This window comes from Ostrea edulis, chromosome 5, assembly GCF_947568905.1.
Source record: "Ostrea edulis chromosome 5, xbOstEdul1.1, whole genome shotgun sequence".
Lineage (NCBI taxonomy): Eukaryota > Metazoa > Mollusca > Bivalvia > Ostreida > Ostreidae > Ostrea > Ostrea edulis.
Genome location: NC_079168.1, coordinates 54,165,742 through 54,184,557, shown reverse-complemented (window position 1 = coordinate 54,184,557; position 18,816 = coordinate 54,165,742). Strand labels below are relative to the sequence as shown.

The 18,816-nt window shown below is 35.5% G+C and overlaps 1 protein-coding gene across 9 annotated transcripts in view; it reads left to right on the top strand.

The window, feature by feature from the left end:
• LOC125652308 (1-phosphatidylinositol 4,5-bisphosphate phosphodiesterase beta-4-like) overlaps positions 1 to 18,816 on the top strand; it is a 106,764-nt gene that overhangs the window by 56,046 nt on the left and 31,902 nt on the right. For all 9 annotated transcript variants that reach the window (XM_048881386.2, XM_048881388.2, XM_048881385.2 and 6 more), the window contains 9 exons: positions 2,990 to 3,071; positions 3,279 to 3,379; positions 7,739 to 7,799; positions 7,962 to 8,070; positions 10,388 to 10,598; positions 12,070 to 12,163; positions 13,054 to 13,133; positions 15,083 to 15,167; positions 16,793 to 16,883. In XM_048881386.2, the coding sequence (XP_048737343.1) occupies positions 2,990 to 3,071; positions 3,279 to 3,379; positions 7,739 to 7,799; positions 7,962 to 8,070; positions 10,388 to 10,598; positions 12,070 to 12,163; positions 13,054 to 13,133; positions 15,083 to 15,167; positions 16,793 to 16,883 (914 nt within the window). The remainder of the gene's footprint in view (positions 1 to 2,989; positions 3,072 to 3,278; positions 3,380 to 7,738; positions 7,800 to 7,961; positions 8,071 to 10,387; positions 10,599 to 12,069; positions 12,164 to 13,053; positions 13,134 to 15,082; positions 15,168 to 16,792; positions 16,884 to 18,816) is intronic.

The following is an 18,816-nucleotide window of genomic DNA, read 5'->3' as shown; positions in this document are numbered from 1 at the left end:
CATGTACTGACTGCTGATGAATTTAATGACTGAATGCCACTCAGTACAATACTTATTGCAGTTTTGTGTTTGAAAATTTACTCCATATATAGTGAATCTACATTATAAAGATTACTTCGTCCACACCTCCATCTTATATATAATAAAGTTCAGCAAATATCTTTTTTAAAAATAGTCAGTTTATAGTACTGTAAATAAACTGAAGTAGAATCATTACATTTAGATGAAGTCATGATATACTTTCTTACTTCACAATGATTTTATTTTCGCGATCTTTACTGTAATCGCAAACATAATAAAAATAAAACCCATGCAAATATTTCCTTCTATTAAAATACATGTCAGGACAATAATTTTATTAATCTAATTTATAAGATTTTATCTGTAATTGCTTAGCAATGTTAACTTTATATACTGATGATACAAAAGTCTGAAAGCCTGCAGGCACTGAGGTGTCTCATTGCATGTTTCAAAGCAATATTAATGAAGAGCTAACTTTATGTATTAGAAAACCACAGAAGCAAAGTGTGCCCCCCCCCCCCCCCCCCCCCCCATTATTTGCTATTAAATCATCATTATTATACCCCCCGCAACAAGTTGTGGAAGGGGGGGGGGGGTATTCTGGAATCGGGTTGTCCGTCCGTTCGTCTGTAGACGCAATGGTTTCCGGGCTCTAAAGCATTATCCTTTCCACCTACAGTCACCATATCATATATATGGACTACCCATGGGATGAAGATGTTCCCTATCGATTTTGGGGTCAAAAGGTCAAAGGTCAAGCGCACTGGACATCGAAGTAGCAATATGGTTTCCGGGCTCTAAAGCGTTATCCTTTCCACCTACAGTCACCATATCGTACATATGGACTACCCATGGGATGAAGATGTTCCCTATCGATTTTGGGGTCAAAAGGTCAAAGGTCAAGTGCACTGGACATCGAAGTAGCAATATGGTTTCCGGGCTCTAAAGCGTTATCCTTTCCACCTACAGTCACCATATCATACATATGGACTACCCATGGGATGAAGATGTTCCCTATCGATTTTGGGGTCAAAAAGTCAAAGGTCACGCGCACTGGACATCAAAGTAGCAATATGGTTTCCATTTAAATTCTTTAATGGCTTTTTTCATCGCATGGAGATGCTGTGTTCCTAGATACCTTTTGGATCATAATACTGAAGTTTTACCTATTACCAACACCCTTTGGGAGATTGGGGTAAGCGGGGGGTATTGCTCACAGTACCTCTTGTTATTTTAAAGACTTTCCTAGTGTGTTCACACACTCATTGGGGCTTGCCATCATGCAGGCAACTATATTCTATTTGCCAATATCTGTAGCAATGCTAATCTACATAAACAATGCCCCTAGCATTCAATGGATAAAATCAAAAAGAAAATATATCCGTTTTATCCAAATTGTTTATAGCATGTTAATCTCAGACACTGCCACTTATTGGTGGTGAGGTTGATTTGAAAGACAGTCATTTCCCAAAGCAATAACCAATGGAAAACACTCCTATTGTAGGAGATTTTTGAATTGCTGTTTCTTATTGCCTTATTTTTGCTGTTTCTTATTGCCTTATTTTTGCAATTAGTTTATTAGTATAAGCCTATAATTTATCAATCGAACATTTTATTTTATCTCATAAGGAATGATATATATTTTTTTAATGTGAAACTTTGTATCAATATTTAGTACTGTATATGTTATAAAGTCTGTCAAAATATAAAAGACTATATGCCATTGTTATACACAGAATAATTTCACAAGATATGCCAATGTTAATGTTATAGGAATATTCAGTATAAGTCATGCATGCAATGAAAACAATACTGAAAGTTGTGTTCATCATATGATGAGCTGTATTGCAGATAATAAAAATCATAAAAATGCCCATTCTATTTATATACGCCCGTCTTTAGACGGGACGTATTATGGTACAGCGATGTCTGGACGTCCGTCCGTCCATTCGGGGTTTTCTCTTTATAATTTCATTTCCCTTTCACATATCATGCTGAAACTTGTTGTGTAGCTTCTTTGTGGGTCACTCTAGATCATACTGCAATTTTGATCCATTTCGACCTTTTTTCCAGGAGTTTTGCCCCTTTATTTGGAAATAATTATCATATGGAGGGTACATAATTTGTCCGCCCTACTCCTCCCACAGTTTTCAAGTGAGAGCCTTCTTATTTTGTGGAGTGTTTGTATGGGTATTGAAGATGTGCATGTGGGATGGATTTTTATTTTCTACAATTTTTGAGAAAATTACAGGTTGTTGAACTTAGTCTATTTGGAAATTAATATTCTATGGAGGGTACATAATTTGTCCACCCTACTCCTCCCACAGTTTTCAAGTGATGACCATCTTATTTTGTAGAGTGTTTGTATGGGTATTGAAGATGTGCATCTGGGGATGGATTTTGATTTTCTACAATTTTTGAAAAAATTACAGGCTGTTGAACTTAGTCTATTTGGAAATTAATATTCTATGGAGGGTACATAATTTGTCCATCCAACTCCTCCCACAGTTTTCAAGTGAGGGCCATCTTATTTTGTAGAGTGTTTGTATGGGTATTGAAGATGTGCATCTGGGGAAGGATTTCGATTTTCTTCCATTTTTGAAAAAATTACAGGTTGTTGAACTTGGTCCATTTTGAGGAAATCTTGATTTTTAAGCTAAGACCCTTGTTCATACCCTATGTAAGCATTTCACGGGCGTATTATGTACCGTTTGCGGTACTCTTGTTCTTAACCATCACAAATTCCAAACCTCACCCACGAATTTACATCCTCAACGAATAAAGACATTCCAGAGTTATCTTTCTTACAAATATATAAATCCACGAAAATTGGCCCCCACGAATTTAAATGATTTTACAGTAAGTGATCATGCGCAGCAGGTTTTCAATGAAATTTGATGTGTGTGAGAGAGAGATGAGAGAATAGACTGATGATGTACAATGTGGAACTTTATTTTATTGCTTGCAGTATCACCAGAACATTTGCATCCGGTAAAACAGAGAAGATGATCATGCAATGTCTAGTAGACCTGGGTCTACCTGGAGGAAAGGTCAGGGTTATAAACTAACATTGTAAAGGATGTAGTATTAAATTAGAGGGAAAACGAGACAGTGTACACCGAAAAGTCAAGATCAAAGCTTTCTGACCAGTCAAGGTTATTCATCAAAGTCTAGGTCAAATTTTCCTTGTTTGAATTGGTCATGTTTGGGGTTACTTGAATGATTTTAACAAACACATATCTTGTTTATTGTTTCAGAATGATGAGATTGATCCTAAGCTTTTCACATTTGACAAATTCTATGAGTTATATCACAAGATTTGCCCAAGGACAGACATAGAGGATTTATTTCGTGAAATGTAAGTGACTTGCTCGAATCTTGAGGTCAAATTTTTCTAACACTCATATTAAATGATTATCCAATAATATCAAACATGAATGTTTTAGAAAAATTTACATTTGTCAAGAAGCAGTGTAAGTGTATATTAAGATCATACACAGGTAATGAGAATGTCTTCATAATTTGACTTTTGTTCCTTCTCAGTTTTTTTGTTTGTTTGGAAATTGATGTTTTTAGCTCACCAGACAAGTGTCCCGAGAGCTATAGTCATGACTCCGGTTTTGGCGCCACACTAAACTTGGCTATATCTTTTGAATCAAGGGAGATAGGGCTTTGATATTTCTCATATAAAATGCCTCATGTCAATGCAGTTTTTAGTACTAAGACTTTTGACCTATTGACCTTGGACTTTGACATACTTTTAAAGACTTTAACCTTGACTATCTCTTTTCAACCAAGGGGGATATGGTTTTGATACTTCACATATAGATGCCTCATAATTAGTGATGGGAATCGGCAAGAATTTCATAATCGATGATTGGTTTACCGTACCTAACTAATTATCGATTATAATCGGACATAGAGAAATTTTATAATAAAATCATTTATTTACTGAGAAAGTGTAAATAGATATTTTCTACATATTTGTATAAATTTGTTGTTTCTATTGCTGAGAGAGTGAAAATGAATATTTTCAGTGTGTATTTGATATTCTTCTACTATCTTAGTATCCTTAGTTACATATATAAAAGTCAATAGGATTTTTAGAAGGGTTTACTCGCCAAACATGGATATCGTTTGCTTCGGTTATAAATTATTAATATCTCTGTATATCAAAGTTTCATGTCATTAATTTACGGTAATCTGGCATACAGTACCCGCAACGTTATTCTTGACATGATAAACGATAGAACACGATACACGCACGATAGGATAGGATACACGCACGATACGATAGGATACACGCACGATACGATAGGATACACAGTAAACCTGATAAACGCAAAACCTGATAAACGATCTTCACGATAGACCTGATAAACGCAAAACACGATAAACGATCTTCACGATAAACGGAAAACCTGATAGAAATGTTGTAAATTTAGAAACAATTTAGACAGAACGAAAGTTGGATACGTACAAAATAATTACATTATGTTGATAATAATATTGAAGGATTTCAATACTCAATATATACCTAAAGCATATAATTTATTTATCCACGGTTGTACGTTTATTTTATTTTATTTAATTCTATTTATGTTTTTTTTAACGTCATTACAGCTAAAATCCGGAAGCTAAACTATATACGGTATTGAATTCATTATTTGATATTTATATGAATTTTCTCAGCCAATGATTCTAAAACGTATATTGTCACCTTGAATGTTTAATATATGAATCATACAGGGAGTGATTGATTTTTATCTTGCTTAACGTCTCGCTCGAGAATATTTCACATGATCATATGGAAACATAACCATGACCGGTGAAGAGCTTTTAAATTTAGGCTTATGCTCGGCAATTACGGCCATTGAGCAGTGAGGGTTTTTTAGCGTGCCACACCTACTGTGACACGGGGCGTCTATTTTTAAGGTCATCTCCGAGGACCCGTGGCATTCACACTTGATGCCGAGCGTTTAGCAATTAAACAGGGAATTAACAAAATGTAATATAATATAGTGATATCATGCTTCAATAGCTCTCTTATTCTAATGTCTATTATCTTGGATATCAAATAAAACCAAGTAATATTTTGTGTGTAGCTAGGAGGGGGGTTATTTTGCATCAAGCTCTGAGTTCACCGCTCATTCAACAACTACAATTATTTTCATAATGACCGCTTTAAATACAATCCACTGCACTACACCATATGCTCACATGTTAGATATTTCTACACTATGAGTGATAATTGATAGTCATAAGTAATTGGAACATATTTATATGAATTGATATTTTGTTAACAAAAAATAAATAAACTATTAAAAACATATACGAAACCCGGCTTGATTTAAAGTCGCAATTTAGAAACGCTTTAAAATGTTTGTGTTTAGCATGTATAAAATTCAAATAATCATCAAAACCAGCATAAATTTCCAGTATCTACACGTACGACTATTGATATATGTGTACATGTACAAATAAAAAAAACAACGATGACAGCTGAATCGTGCCCAATTGAGCAGAATTTTGGGACATGCAATATACCCGTGCACTCTTTTAAAACTTAATCCTCTAAATGTGTGAAATACAATGTCCCTGAGAATGTTTACTGTCAAAACACGGGTGATACACAAAATCAGATAGATAAGAACGCGCACAAGTTCAGTAGTTGGTATATAAGTTGAATACAGGTGAACAAAATCGGAAGAAAAAGAACCATTATTAAAATATATGTAATAAACAGTGTAATTTACTGATTTTTCCTTTCAGATCGGAACTTCCTATTTCTCCGTTAGTGTTAATTACAAATAATTGTTTCTAGACAAGGAAATGTTTATGAACTCCAGATGAAGGAGCTTTCAGTTTTACTGTCCTCGGTTTACTCGGTAAACCACTGCCTACTTTCCAGACTACTTAGAATGAAATTGTGATAAATTTTCACCCTCTCTGGACAGACATATAGCTCTTTTTCTGCCTTAAAATCAACAGCTTTATGTTCTCTTTCAAACATACTGTCTTTCCTCGATTCCTAAAAATAGCTTCTTTAACAAAACGAATAAAGCTTTCGTAAAGTATCTTACTTTTTCATTAGATTTGATATACGATCCCGATAGTTTCCGAAGCTACACGATAAACGATTTTCACGATAAACGGAAAACCTTATACACGCAAAATACGATACATGATAGACCTGATACACGCAAAACACGATAGAAAACGGAAAACCTCATACACGATAGGTTAGGATACACGCATGATACGATACGATGCATGCACGATACAATAGGATACATGCACGATAGAGCACGATAGGAATGTCAAGAATAACGTTGCGGGAACTGTACATGTAATTGAAATTCAGCAAAGTAAAAAAAAAAGGAAAAAATATTTTATCCCAAAAAAAACCCCACCAAAGCATATCGAAAACATGTTACGCACATGCAGATCGGTTAACAGTAACCTTCAAAAGCTGTTTAACCTACGTAATTCACACTTGTCTTTGTTCACATCAAGAATCTCTTTCTTGGATGGTCACTTCGTTTATATGCCTGAATCAAAGTACGTCTATCTGACCATGCAAACGTGTTATTCCCCGTGTATGGATACTTTCGCTTTCATGTGAGCCGACATTACGGTAAATTAGGTTAATAAATAGGTCACGGCAGGAATATTTGTGAAAAACTACAGCCGTTGAGAAAACAAAATCTAAAACCGATTAATTGGAATAAAAATTTTATTGAGCGTTTAGAATTTGCCAACAATCGACTGATTTTCGATTATAATCGATGATTGGAACATCACTACTCATAAAGAGGCATTTCTTTTTGTACAAAGACTTTTGACCTATTCAGTATTGGCCTTGGACTTTAGCTTACCTTTCAAAAACTTTAGCCATGGCTATATCTTTTGAACTAAGGGGAATAGCTAGAGCTTTGATAGTTCAATATAGATGCTTCATGATGAGACATTTCTGTTGGTACCAAGACTTGATTTACTGACCTTCGACATTGATCTATGTACCTTTCAAAAACTTTAATCTTAACTTTATTTTTTTAACCAAGGGGGATAGGTCTCGGGTATTTCACATAGATGGTATATGTCTCATGACCAGGCCTTTCATTTACATGTAGTACCAAAACTTTTGACCTAGTGACCTTGGAATTTGACCTTTTCAAAAACTAATTTTTTGAATAAAAGGAGATAGGTTATGTAGAATCATGCTTCCTGGTGAGCTATGCTGTCTTCTGACAACTCATGTTTAAAATTTCTTGCAAAGTATGATTTCTCACATGTACTTAATATGATATTATACAAAGCATATGCCAAATTGTAAAAAGTAGATTTTATGTTCCTTTTCAAGGAAGAAATGGAGAATAGAATTATTCTGTCATGCATTTTAATGAATTCAGCTCACAAGAGCTGAAGGCACAATTGAGCTTTTTGGATCAAAGTGTGTCTGGCATCCAACTTCTGTTTGACCATAAACTGTTATATATTTTTATCAATATAAATGCAAGGTAGGATTCTTTATCTTGTGTGCAATTGTGGGGTCTGACTTGCTTTGGGGTGCAACGTGTTTGCCCAACTATCTATTTTGTATTGCTTGTAGGAGTTATGAGATTGATCACTGTTCGTTATCTTCACCTTGCATTAAGGAATCTAAAGGCAAAGATCTATGATAAGCATTGTGACTTCTATTGTTGTCTTTTTGCAGAGCTGGTAGTAGCAAAAGAACATATCTTACAGTTTATCAACTTATTGACTTCTTTAATGAGGTATGGCACTATACATAAGAAAATTTAACTGATGAAGTGTTTGTGTTTTATTCCAAATTAATTAATCTTTCCATCAACTTCTGATATATGTAGAAGATATGGTGATAAATTTATTTATATACACATTTAAGTGATTCAGGCTTTAATGATTTTTTTTTTCAGAGACAAAGAGACCCTCGTTTAAATGAAATTTTATTCCCACATTATAACAAGAAAAGGATTCTTCAGATCATCAAGAGCTATGAAAAAGACAAAGAATACATTGAGAATGGTAAATATCCCATAGAGGGTGATTAAGAATGGTAAATATCCCATAGAGGGTGATTGAGAATGGTAAATATCCCACAGAGGGTGACTGTGAATGGTAAATATCCCATAGAGGGTGACTGTGAATGGTAAATATCCCATAGAGGGTGATTAAGAATGGTAAATATCCCATAGAGGGTGACTGAGAATGGTAAATATCCCATAGAGGGTGATTGAGAATGGTAAATATCCCATAGAGGGTGACTGTGAATGGTAAATATCCCATAGAGGGTGATTGAGAGTGGTAAATATCCCATAGAGGGTGACTGTGAATGGTAAATATCCCATAGAGGGTGATTGAGAATGGTAAATATCCCATAGAGGGTGATTGAGAATGGTAAATATCCCATAGAGGGTGATTGAGAATGGTAAATATCCCATAGAGGATGATTGAGAATGGTAAATATCCCATAGAGGGTGATTGAGAATGGTAAATATCCCATAGAGGGTGACTGTGAATGGTAAATATCCCATAGAGGATGACTGAATGGTAAATATCCCATAGAGGGTGACTGAGAATGGTAAATATCCCATAGAGGGTGATTGAGAATGGTAAATATCCCATAGAGGGTGATTGAGAATGGTAAATATCCCATAGAGGGTGACTGAGAATGGTAAATATCCCATAGAGGGTGGTGAGTGTTCTCTCTCTATGGAAGATTTTTAGAATTAACGTGTATCTACAAACTTTTTAGCTCACCTGAGCTGAAAGCTCAAGTGAGCTTTTCTGATCACCCGTATTCCGGCGTCCGTCCGTCTGTCCGTCCGTCTGTAAACTTTTCACATTTTCAACTTCTTCTCAACAACCACTGAGCCAATTTCAACCAAAGTTGGCACAAAACATCCTTAGGTAAAGGGAATTCTAAATTGTTAAAATAAAGTGCCAGGCCACCTTCCAAGGGGAGATAATCAAGAAAAGGTAAAAATAGGTTAGGGTCATTAAAAAATCTTCTTCTCAAGAACCACTGGGCCAGAAAAGATGAAATTTATAGATAAGCTTTATTAGGTAGTGCAGATTCTAAATTGTTAAAATCATGGTCCCCCGGGGGTCGGATGGGGCCACAATAGGGGATCAAAGTTTTACATACAAATATATAGGGAAAATCTTTAAAAATGTTCTTCTCAAGAACCACAGAGCCAGAAAAGCTGAGATTTATATGAAAGCTTCCTTATATAATGCAAATTCTAAATTGTTAAAATCATGGCCCCCGGGGGTCGGATGGGGCCACAATAGGGGATCAAAGTTTTACATACAAATATATAGGGAAAATCTTTAAAAATGTTCTTCTCAAGAACCACTGAGCCAGAATAGCTGAGATTTATATGAAAGCTTCCTTATATAATGCAGATTCTAAATTGTTAAAATCATGGCCCCCGGGGGTCGGATGGGGCCACAATAGGGGGTCAAAGTTTTTTTTTTGTGTTTTTTTTTGCGTTTTTTTTTTTTTTTTTATATAGTGCAGATTCAAGTTCGTTAAAATCATGGACCCAGGGGATTGAATGGGGCCTCAAGGGGGGCATCAAAGTTTTACATACAAATTTATAGGAAAAATCTTTTAAAATCTTCTTCTCAAGAACCACTGAGCCAGAAAAGCTGAGATTTATATGAAAGCTTCCTGATATAGTGCAGATTATAAATTGCTAAGATCATGGCCCCCGGGGGTCGGATGAGGCCACAATAGGGGGTCAAAGTTTTACATACAAATATATAGGAAAAATCTTTAAAAATCTTCTTCCCAGAACCACTAAGCCAGAAAAGCTGAGATTTATATGAAAGCTTTCTGATATAGTGCAGATTCAGGTTTGTTGAAATCATGCCCCCCTGGGGTAGGATGGGGCCACAATAGGGGATCAAAGTTTTACATAGAAATATATAGGAAAAATCTTTAAAAATCTTCTTCCCAGAACCACTAAGCCAGAAAAGCTGAGATTTATATGAAAGCTTTCTGATATAGTGCAGATTCAGGTTTGTTGAAATCATGCCCCCCTGGGGTAGGATGGGGCCACAATAGGGGATCAAAGTTTTACATAGAAATATATAGGGAAAATCTTTAAAAATCTTCTTCTCAAGAACCATTGGGCCAAAGAAGTTCATATTTACATGAAAGCTTTCTGACATAGTGTAGATTCAAGTTTGCAAAAACCATGGCCTCCAAGGGTAGGTTTGGGGCCATAATAGGGACTACGGTTTTACATGCAAATAGATATGGAAAATCTTCTGATATGGACCAAGGTGACTCAGGTGAGCGATGTGGCCCATGGGCCTCTTGTTTTGTTTCCAGAATGGTTAAGTTCTGATGGGTTTTGTCGTTACCTGATGTCAGACGAGAATGCACCAGCATATTTAGAAAGGCTGGACATCTACATGGACATGGATCAACCTCTGTGTCATTACTTTATAAATTCCTCACACAACACATACCTAACTGGCCGTCAGTTTGGTGGACGTTCCTCTGTAGAGATGTACCGACAAGTGCTCCTAGCAGGGTGTAGGTACGTAAATCCTGTACATGTCAGGGTTATAGATGAGGTATGTGTACTAGGGGTGGGGGAGGTAGGTTCCCATTCAATACAGGAGGCTCTGAGTAGTAAAATTGGACTGAAATTAGATGTGTGTATTGCACACAAGTTTTTGATTTGAAAAGAATTTCTTTTCTTTGGATTATATCTACATGTACTTTAAGGAAGTTAGCTCCTCAGCTTCTGAGCACCACCGTGCAGGATGTTATAACAGTGTAGGGACTGGTTCAATACTTATTCTATTGGTGCAAGTATGTTATATGATTATTTCTTAAGTAGAAATAACACACCACAAAAATCTGATATGGATGGAAAGTGGAGAATATGTACAATATTATTTGAAATTGAAAAGTTTCAAATTTGCTTCATTTAGAGAAAAAATGTTGTTTTAGTAGAAAATAATCTGAAAATAAAAAATGAAAACTCCTGCTAGACTTGTTGCACATAAACTACATATCAGCAGTCAACATGTAAACCTACTGAGCTCTCAGCCAAGAACTACAGATCAGCTGTCAACACGTAATCTACTGAGCTACCCAGCTAGACGATTAGATTTGAAAGGAATATACATGTATTGATGATATTTATTCATTCAAGTTTGAAAAGGAAGTCGGCATTAACATGATGTATTTTTCCTTCTTAATTAAAGCTATCCACTTGAAAATTTTTTTTGTCAATTTAAGTTTTGAAAGGGTTTGGAAAGGACTATATTTTGTGGTGGAAGGATTGTTTAATCATGAAGCTCTAAATATATATGAATGTACTGTTTCTGTTCCATGTAATATATAGTTTTTATAATATCTATGCTCCCTACACATGCAATACAATGTAGATTCATTGATTTGGTTGATATATTTTTTGTAACGGACACCAATTCTAAAAGATGTCTATTTCAATTTACCTTAAATTTTGACATGTATGAATATTTGATTCTTGCCATTAATTCAAAAATTTGATCTATAATCTAAGCGTTTTAGGGTTCCATTTTAAAATTTTGAGGCAAGACATCATAACTTGTGCAGACTTGAAAACTGACTATACTCCTTGTATGTTCTTTAAACTCTCAATATGATATATTTTTGGTGTTTAAACTGTGTAAAAATTAGAACTCCTCAAAAGGACGTAGAAAAGTTTGTTTGTAGTAAGTGTCTTTAATTAGATGTAATGATTGATTTGTGTTGCTATAATGTTTTGTTGACACCAACAGACAAAATTAGTTAATGCAAATAAATCAAAAGTGCCAAATGGTCAAATTTAAGACACTGTAGCTCAATAACAAGTACTATGAGCCTCTGTTTTTCTCTTAATTTTCAAAATATTACAAAAGTCAGGTTCAAACATCTTTGAGACTTAAATTCTGCAGTTGAAATTTTAGAGAGAAAAAAGCTTTTGATTGTGGAGGATTTTGATGATGATTTAATAGATAAAATAAAATTTGTTGCAGAAGTATAGAGTTGGATATTTGGGATGGAACGAAAGAGGAACAGGAGCCCATTATAACACATGGCATGGCCATGTGTACAGATATTCTGTTCAAGGTACAGTCACATTTGCAGTAGGATGACATTCATCCATAAATCTATCTGACTTAATACATTGCTACCATTCTTTGTACATAATGCTTTACATAATGTAGTTGAGTTTCTTGTCTTTTTCATGTCATGCACAGCTACATTGTGTCCACAGCAAAGAGTGGTTGCAAAATACTCCTGGAAAATCTAGTTATAATCATCACCAGTAACGAGCATGTTTATTATGAAGGGGGACATTTTGTTTTAGTGTGACCTCTTATGCTTCCGCTTCTCATACAAAGTTTTTCCGGGCCATAACTTTTTTGTCTTTTGACATAGACCTTTGATATTTGGCATGTGGGTATACCATAATAAATAAGACAGTGTGTAGCGTACCATTTTTGATGACCCTTGACCTTTTATGTAAAGGTCAATAGAATTTTTGGGCATTTCTTTTGTCCAGACCATAATTTTTCTGTCTTTTGAAATAGGCCTTTGATATGTGGGTATACCATGATAAGACAGTGTGTCATGTGCTGTTTTTGATGACCTTTGACATTTTATGTTGAGCTCAAATAATAGAATTCTTTTGGCATTTTTGTTGCTGCATCATAACTTTTTTGATATTTAGTATGTGGGTATACCATGATAAGACAGTGTGTCTTGTACCATTTTGTATTACCTTTTACCTTGAACACTGTTCCTTGGTTGAAACACATGTACATATAGGTGACTGTTATGTACCGTAACTCTTAATTTTCCACTTTTAAGATGATCCCTAAAAATGTTACCAAAAACTATGGAAAGTGGAAGGGGAGACATCAAACAATTCTTCCTAGTTATTCGTGAAGAAATAATGTTTCTTGCTCATGATCCACTTAAGCAAAGGTATTAAATTGTCAGGCCTTAATTTTCAGGATGTTATCCAGGCAATAGCAGAAACAGCGTTCATCACATCCCAGTATCCGGTTATTTTGTCATTTGAAAATCACTGCAGGTTTGGCATTACTACTTTTGATTTGTAACATGGGTTTTATTGCTATCTGTGCCTGTCTATTGTAGTGCCTCATAACTTTTGAACATTTTTGATGTATGTCTCTGAAACTTCAAGGTCAAATTTTACCACAATTGCTGTCTAACATCTTTTGGGATTAAAGTACAAAAATTGTGAATTCTGAGGTCCTTTCCCTTTTTGAGACTTAGGAGTTTGGGTGAAACTTCCAAGAATAATGCAATCTGTGTAATGTGGAATTGCATTGAATCTCTAAATTTCTTCTCTAACATTTAACACACAAACTGGGTGCATATTTTATAATGTGTGGTTGCTCTATTAAAATTGTGAATTTATTATTCCCAGATTAGTAGTTCTGACACCAGGGTGGGGCTCTATAGCTCATAAGCTGAAAACACTCCTAAACATGGAATACTTTGCATAAAGGTTGCATATGTCATGACCCTGGACCAAAGTCACTTAAAAAAACCCAGAGAGAAATATATGTCTAGGCCAGAGCATTGTAATTTAGAGATATTAGTAGCTCATACTTCAGACGAAGGTTGTGTATGATCAGAATTGGAAGAATTACATACATGTATCATTAAATATACTTTTTGACCACAAGGGGACATCCAAATTCTTAGTTTTAAAGATGCACACTGGCATCATTTGCAAACAACACTTATAATTTATCTTTTTCATTGTGTGATACTCGGATGACTGTTAAAAGCCCATGGGCCTATTGTTACCATTTCAGGAACTTTCCTTGTCTCATTTATGTAATTCTGCAATTTGCACATGTGTATTTTTAATTGTATTTGTTATATATTTGTTTATTTTATTTATTATACCCCCCGCAACAAGTTGGGGGGGGGGGGTATACTGGAATCAGGTTGTCCGTCTGTCTGTCCGTCCGTCTGTAGACGCAATGGTTTCCGGACTCTAAAGCATTATCCTTTCCACCTACCGTCACCATATCATACATATGGACTACCCATGGAATGAAGATGTTCCCTATCGATTTTGGGGTCAAAAGGTCAAAGGTCAAGCGCACTGGACATCGAAGTAGCAATATGGTTTCCGGGCTCTAAAGCGTTATCCTTTCCACCTACCGTCACCATATCATACATATGGACTACCCATGGGATGAAGATGTTCCCTATCGATTTTGGGGTCAAAAGGTCAAAGGTCATGTGCACTGGACATCAAAGTAGCAATATGGTTTCCGGGCTCTAAAGCGTTATCCTTTCCACCTACAGTCACCATATCATACATATGGACTACCCATGGGATGAAGATGTTCCCTATTGATTTTGGGGTCAAAAGGTCAAAGGTCAAGCGCACTGGACATCGAAGTAGCAATATGGTTTCCGGGCTCTAAAGCGTTATCCTTTCCACCTACAGTCACCATATCATACATATGGACTACCCATGGGATGAAGATGTTCCCTATTGATTTTGGGGTCAAAAGGTCAAAGGTCAAGCGCACTGGACATCGAAGTAGCAATATGGTTTCCGGGCTCTAAAGCGTTATCCTTTCCACCTACAGTCACCATATCATACATATGGACTACCCATGGGATGAAGATGTTCCCTATTGATTTTGGGGTCAAAAGGTCAATGGTCAAGTGCACTGGACATCGAAGTAGCAATGTGGTTTCCGGGCTCTAAAGCGTTATCCTTTCCACCTACAGTCACCATATCACACATATGGACTACCCATGGGATGAAGATGTTCCCTATCGATTTTGGGGTCAAAAGGTCAAAGGTCATGCGCACTGTACATTGAAGTAGCAATATGGTTCGGTTTGTCATGCCATTTGTTTTTTACACTCAGAAAAGAGGTAGTTTATACCTATTACCAACACCCTTTGGGAGATTGGGGTAAGCGGGGGGTATTCTTAGTGAGCATTGCTCACAGTACCTCTTGTTTATATTTATTTTTTTTACAGTAAACCACAACAATACAAAATGGCCAAATACTGTGAAGAAATATTTGGAGACATGTTGTTAAAGAAACAATTGGACAGTTGCCAAGTAAGACATAATGGAGTTTCTAATTTTATGATTTCTAGATTATAAATGTCTTCAGTTTCTAGATATTATAGAGACCCCTTAAATTCTTCTATTTAACAGAAAAAGGAAGTTCAACATTTTAACAATATGAAAGCTAAAAACATGAAGAGTCATCAAAATTCGTTTTGTAGGATTGTCAATAATCCGTGTTTGCCCAACTCACTATTTTGTATTGGTATTGCATGCTAATAGGAGTTATGAGATTGATCACTGTTTGTTATCTTCACCTTTCATATAGATACTAAGATGATTTCAAGTTAATTTGGTTGATGCAAAACAAAAGAACAGTGCATGTACATGATAAAGATGTAAATTACAGGCAACTCAATGACTAGAAACTTCAATATCTCAAAGCGTGGGTATGTTAAGGCAGGTCATGAAAATCTTTGCTGGGATAAAATTCACAAAACAGTGAGACATTGTAATTGAACTTGGTATAAATGTTTATTCCAATTTTATTTTCATGTAAGTTTATTGTATATAAAATAAACCATGCAGTTAAGAAAAAAAAGTATGAAATACTATACTGTGTTTAATCAATATATGGAAGTAAACTGATGATGTCATAACTATACATCAAGTGAAAATAACACATGTAAAGAATTTGTTAAATCTGTCATGTAAATATCGACAAAATATGGAGTATTTAAAATATATGCCATGGGATATAATTATATGTGAAACACTGAGAATTTATCGATATTATGAAGATATGAAGCACTTTCGGGGGCATTTGTGCTTTAAGAACACATCTTGCTTAATATGCTGCTGAATATTAGAATTTAGCTGTGGGATAGGAAAACTAGTATGGTACTGATTTCATAGCCCTTTTGGTTAGTGATTCTTTAAACTAATGCTCAGGTGACCAGTAAGGCCTGTGGGCCTCTTGTTACATAATTCATAAATATAGTGGGAAAAAAGTCTTTTTAAACATCTTCTCCAGAATAGCAATTATGCCATGCTCTGTTTCGTGACATTGCTGATGGGGGGAAGGTTGGGAATGGCATTACTGGTCAGTCTCATGACAGTGGTGGGACGGGAACCTGCTGACCATGAGTAACGTGTAGCTATTTTACAGTACTGACAGTGGCCTAACAGCCTAACATAGATATCTAAGCATCTCTATGTTGTGTGGATTCAAGTTCTTTTAAGTCATGACCCTGTGGGGCTAGGGTCAGGTTATGATGTGAGGTCAAAATTTTTCGTGGGAATAAAGAGGGTAAAAAATCTTATGAAGAATGGCAGGGCTAAGGTGAGCATTGTGGCTCATGGGCCTCTTGTTTATTTGTTCAGATGAAAGAGAGCTTCAAGATTGAATATACTACCTAGCTGTGAAAATTATAAATATTGTCCCCTTCCACATTATAAATGGAATTATATCCAGTTAGAGTAAAAGTTTAAAGCTGTCAATAGAACTGATTTCCAGACTCTCAACAAATCGAACTCTCAATGTTTTATTGTGGTCCAATGGATTTGGAGTTTTCGAGAGTCACCTGTATAGATTCATTTTTTTTTTTATATCAGTTTGATGATAAATGAACATGTACGTGTGTGTGGGGAATAAAGTTTTTATCATTCTATGGCAGCTGCAACCCGGTACACCCTTACCATCACCAAATCAGCTCAAAGGAAAAATACTCATCAAAAACAAAAGACTTCGCCCAGAAGTGGAAAGAAGTAAGTGGTCTTAGTGGTCTTTACAAATACCATATGCTCATGTTATATTCCAGTAGCTCTGTGAATTAGTTTGGTTGATATTTAGAAAAATTAACAAATTAATTTACCTTCATTGTAAGATGGTCTCAAATGTGGTATTTGGTTTCTCTCATTGAAAATCCCCCCCCCCCCCCTTTCTCTGCCTCCTTGTGACTTTAGACTCAACTGACTGGGAAATCTCAGTAAAACTTGGAGGGAAATACAGATGTACATTATTTACTTCACTAGCCCAGACGGATATCTTGCAAGAAAAATTGATGTTGAGCCCTGGCTTCTGACCCAGCTTGCATTCAAAAGTTGGGACTATATCATATTTACTTTACACATTGCAAAAACTAGAATGTAACCTTAAGGAGGTACTTTGCATCATCTTAATGGCTGACTTCCTTTTAAAACATGGATGAAAATATATTAAATATCTATTCATTCAAAAAATCATCGCCTAGCTGAGTAGCTCGCGGGTTCAAGTCCAGCAGGGGTTTTAAATTTTTTTCCAGATTGCTTTCTACTAAAACTGCATTTTTTTTTACTATATAAAGTAAATTTAAAAGTTTTTATGCCCCCGAGATCGAAGATCAGGGGGCATATTGTTTTTGTCCTGTCTGTCATTCTGTCTGAAACTTTAACCTTGCTAATAACTTTTGAACAGTAAGTGATAGAGCTTTGATATTTCACATGAGTATTCTTGTGACAAGACCTTTCCTTGGGTACCAACATTTGTGACCCCGTGACCTTGACCTTGGAGTTTGACCTACTTTTTGAAAACTTTAACCTTGCTAATAACTTTTGAACAGTAAGTGATAGAGCTTTGATGTTTCACATGAGTATTCCTTGTGACAAGACTTTTCTGTTGGTATTAAACCTTTTGACCTTGACATTTGACCTACTTTTATTTATTTTTTTACATTGGTCATAACTTCTAAATGGTAAATATTAGAGCTTTCATATTGTACATGAGCATTTTTTTTGACAAGATCTTTCTACTGGTACCAAGATATTTGCCTTTGTGATCTTGGCCATCTTCGGAATTGGCCATTATTGGGGGCATTTGTGTTTCACAAACACATCTTGTTAATTTCAAAATATTGTAAGGACCTGGCAGTTAAATTTCAGTATTTCAATGTTGTAAGTCAATTGGGAATAATTGTGGGTGGATTTTATATAAATATAATAATGGTTGCTACATATTTCAGAAATACACGTTCGTGTCTACGTAGCATCACAAAGCATGTTGTTCTATATTTGTACTTAATCTACTTCATGTAGGTTAAGATACATACCCTTCAATTTGGTGTACATTACAGGTATTTTAAGCATCGTTTTTGTAAGCGGAAAGATGCCCTGATTATTTATTCCTGTGTGAAGTTTATTGGGACAGCACCTTGTATACGTAATGTCCGCCATCTTTCTCCCATGTGTTTACATGTATGCACTGTTTCGTTTTTAAGAACGCGTTTAACTTTACCGTTATATTACTATGTAAATCGTTTGTAAATATTACAAAGCTGTTGTGTACATTTATTTTATTGATGTTTTTAGCGGAAAATCTTACCTGAAATTGTAATAGAATACAGTTGCTCATTTGTACGGTGACAACATCGTCTGCTCGACGATTGATATTTTATTTAATGTAATGCAAATTTTTACAGTCATAAATGTTTACTTACAGTGCATGACTACTTCCAGAATTATCTCCTAGTTTAAATCCATCACCAATTCTGATTTTATAACACTTTTTCACGTTTATCATTTTGTACGGCAGCTTTGTTTGACACTGTTAGACAATATTATGTCTGTACGGTACAGTACAATGCTGTGATTGGTTGGACGTCTCCGTACAGTAATTCCATTGGTTAAGCCCCATCACGTGTTATATTTCAGAAACCTATATATA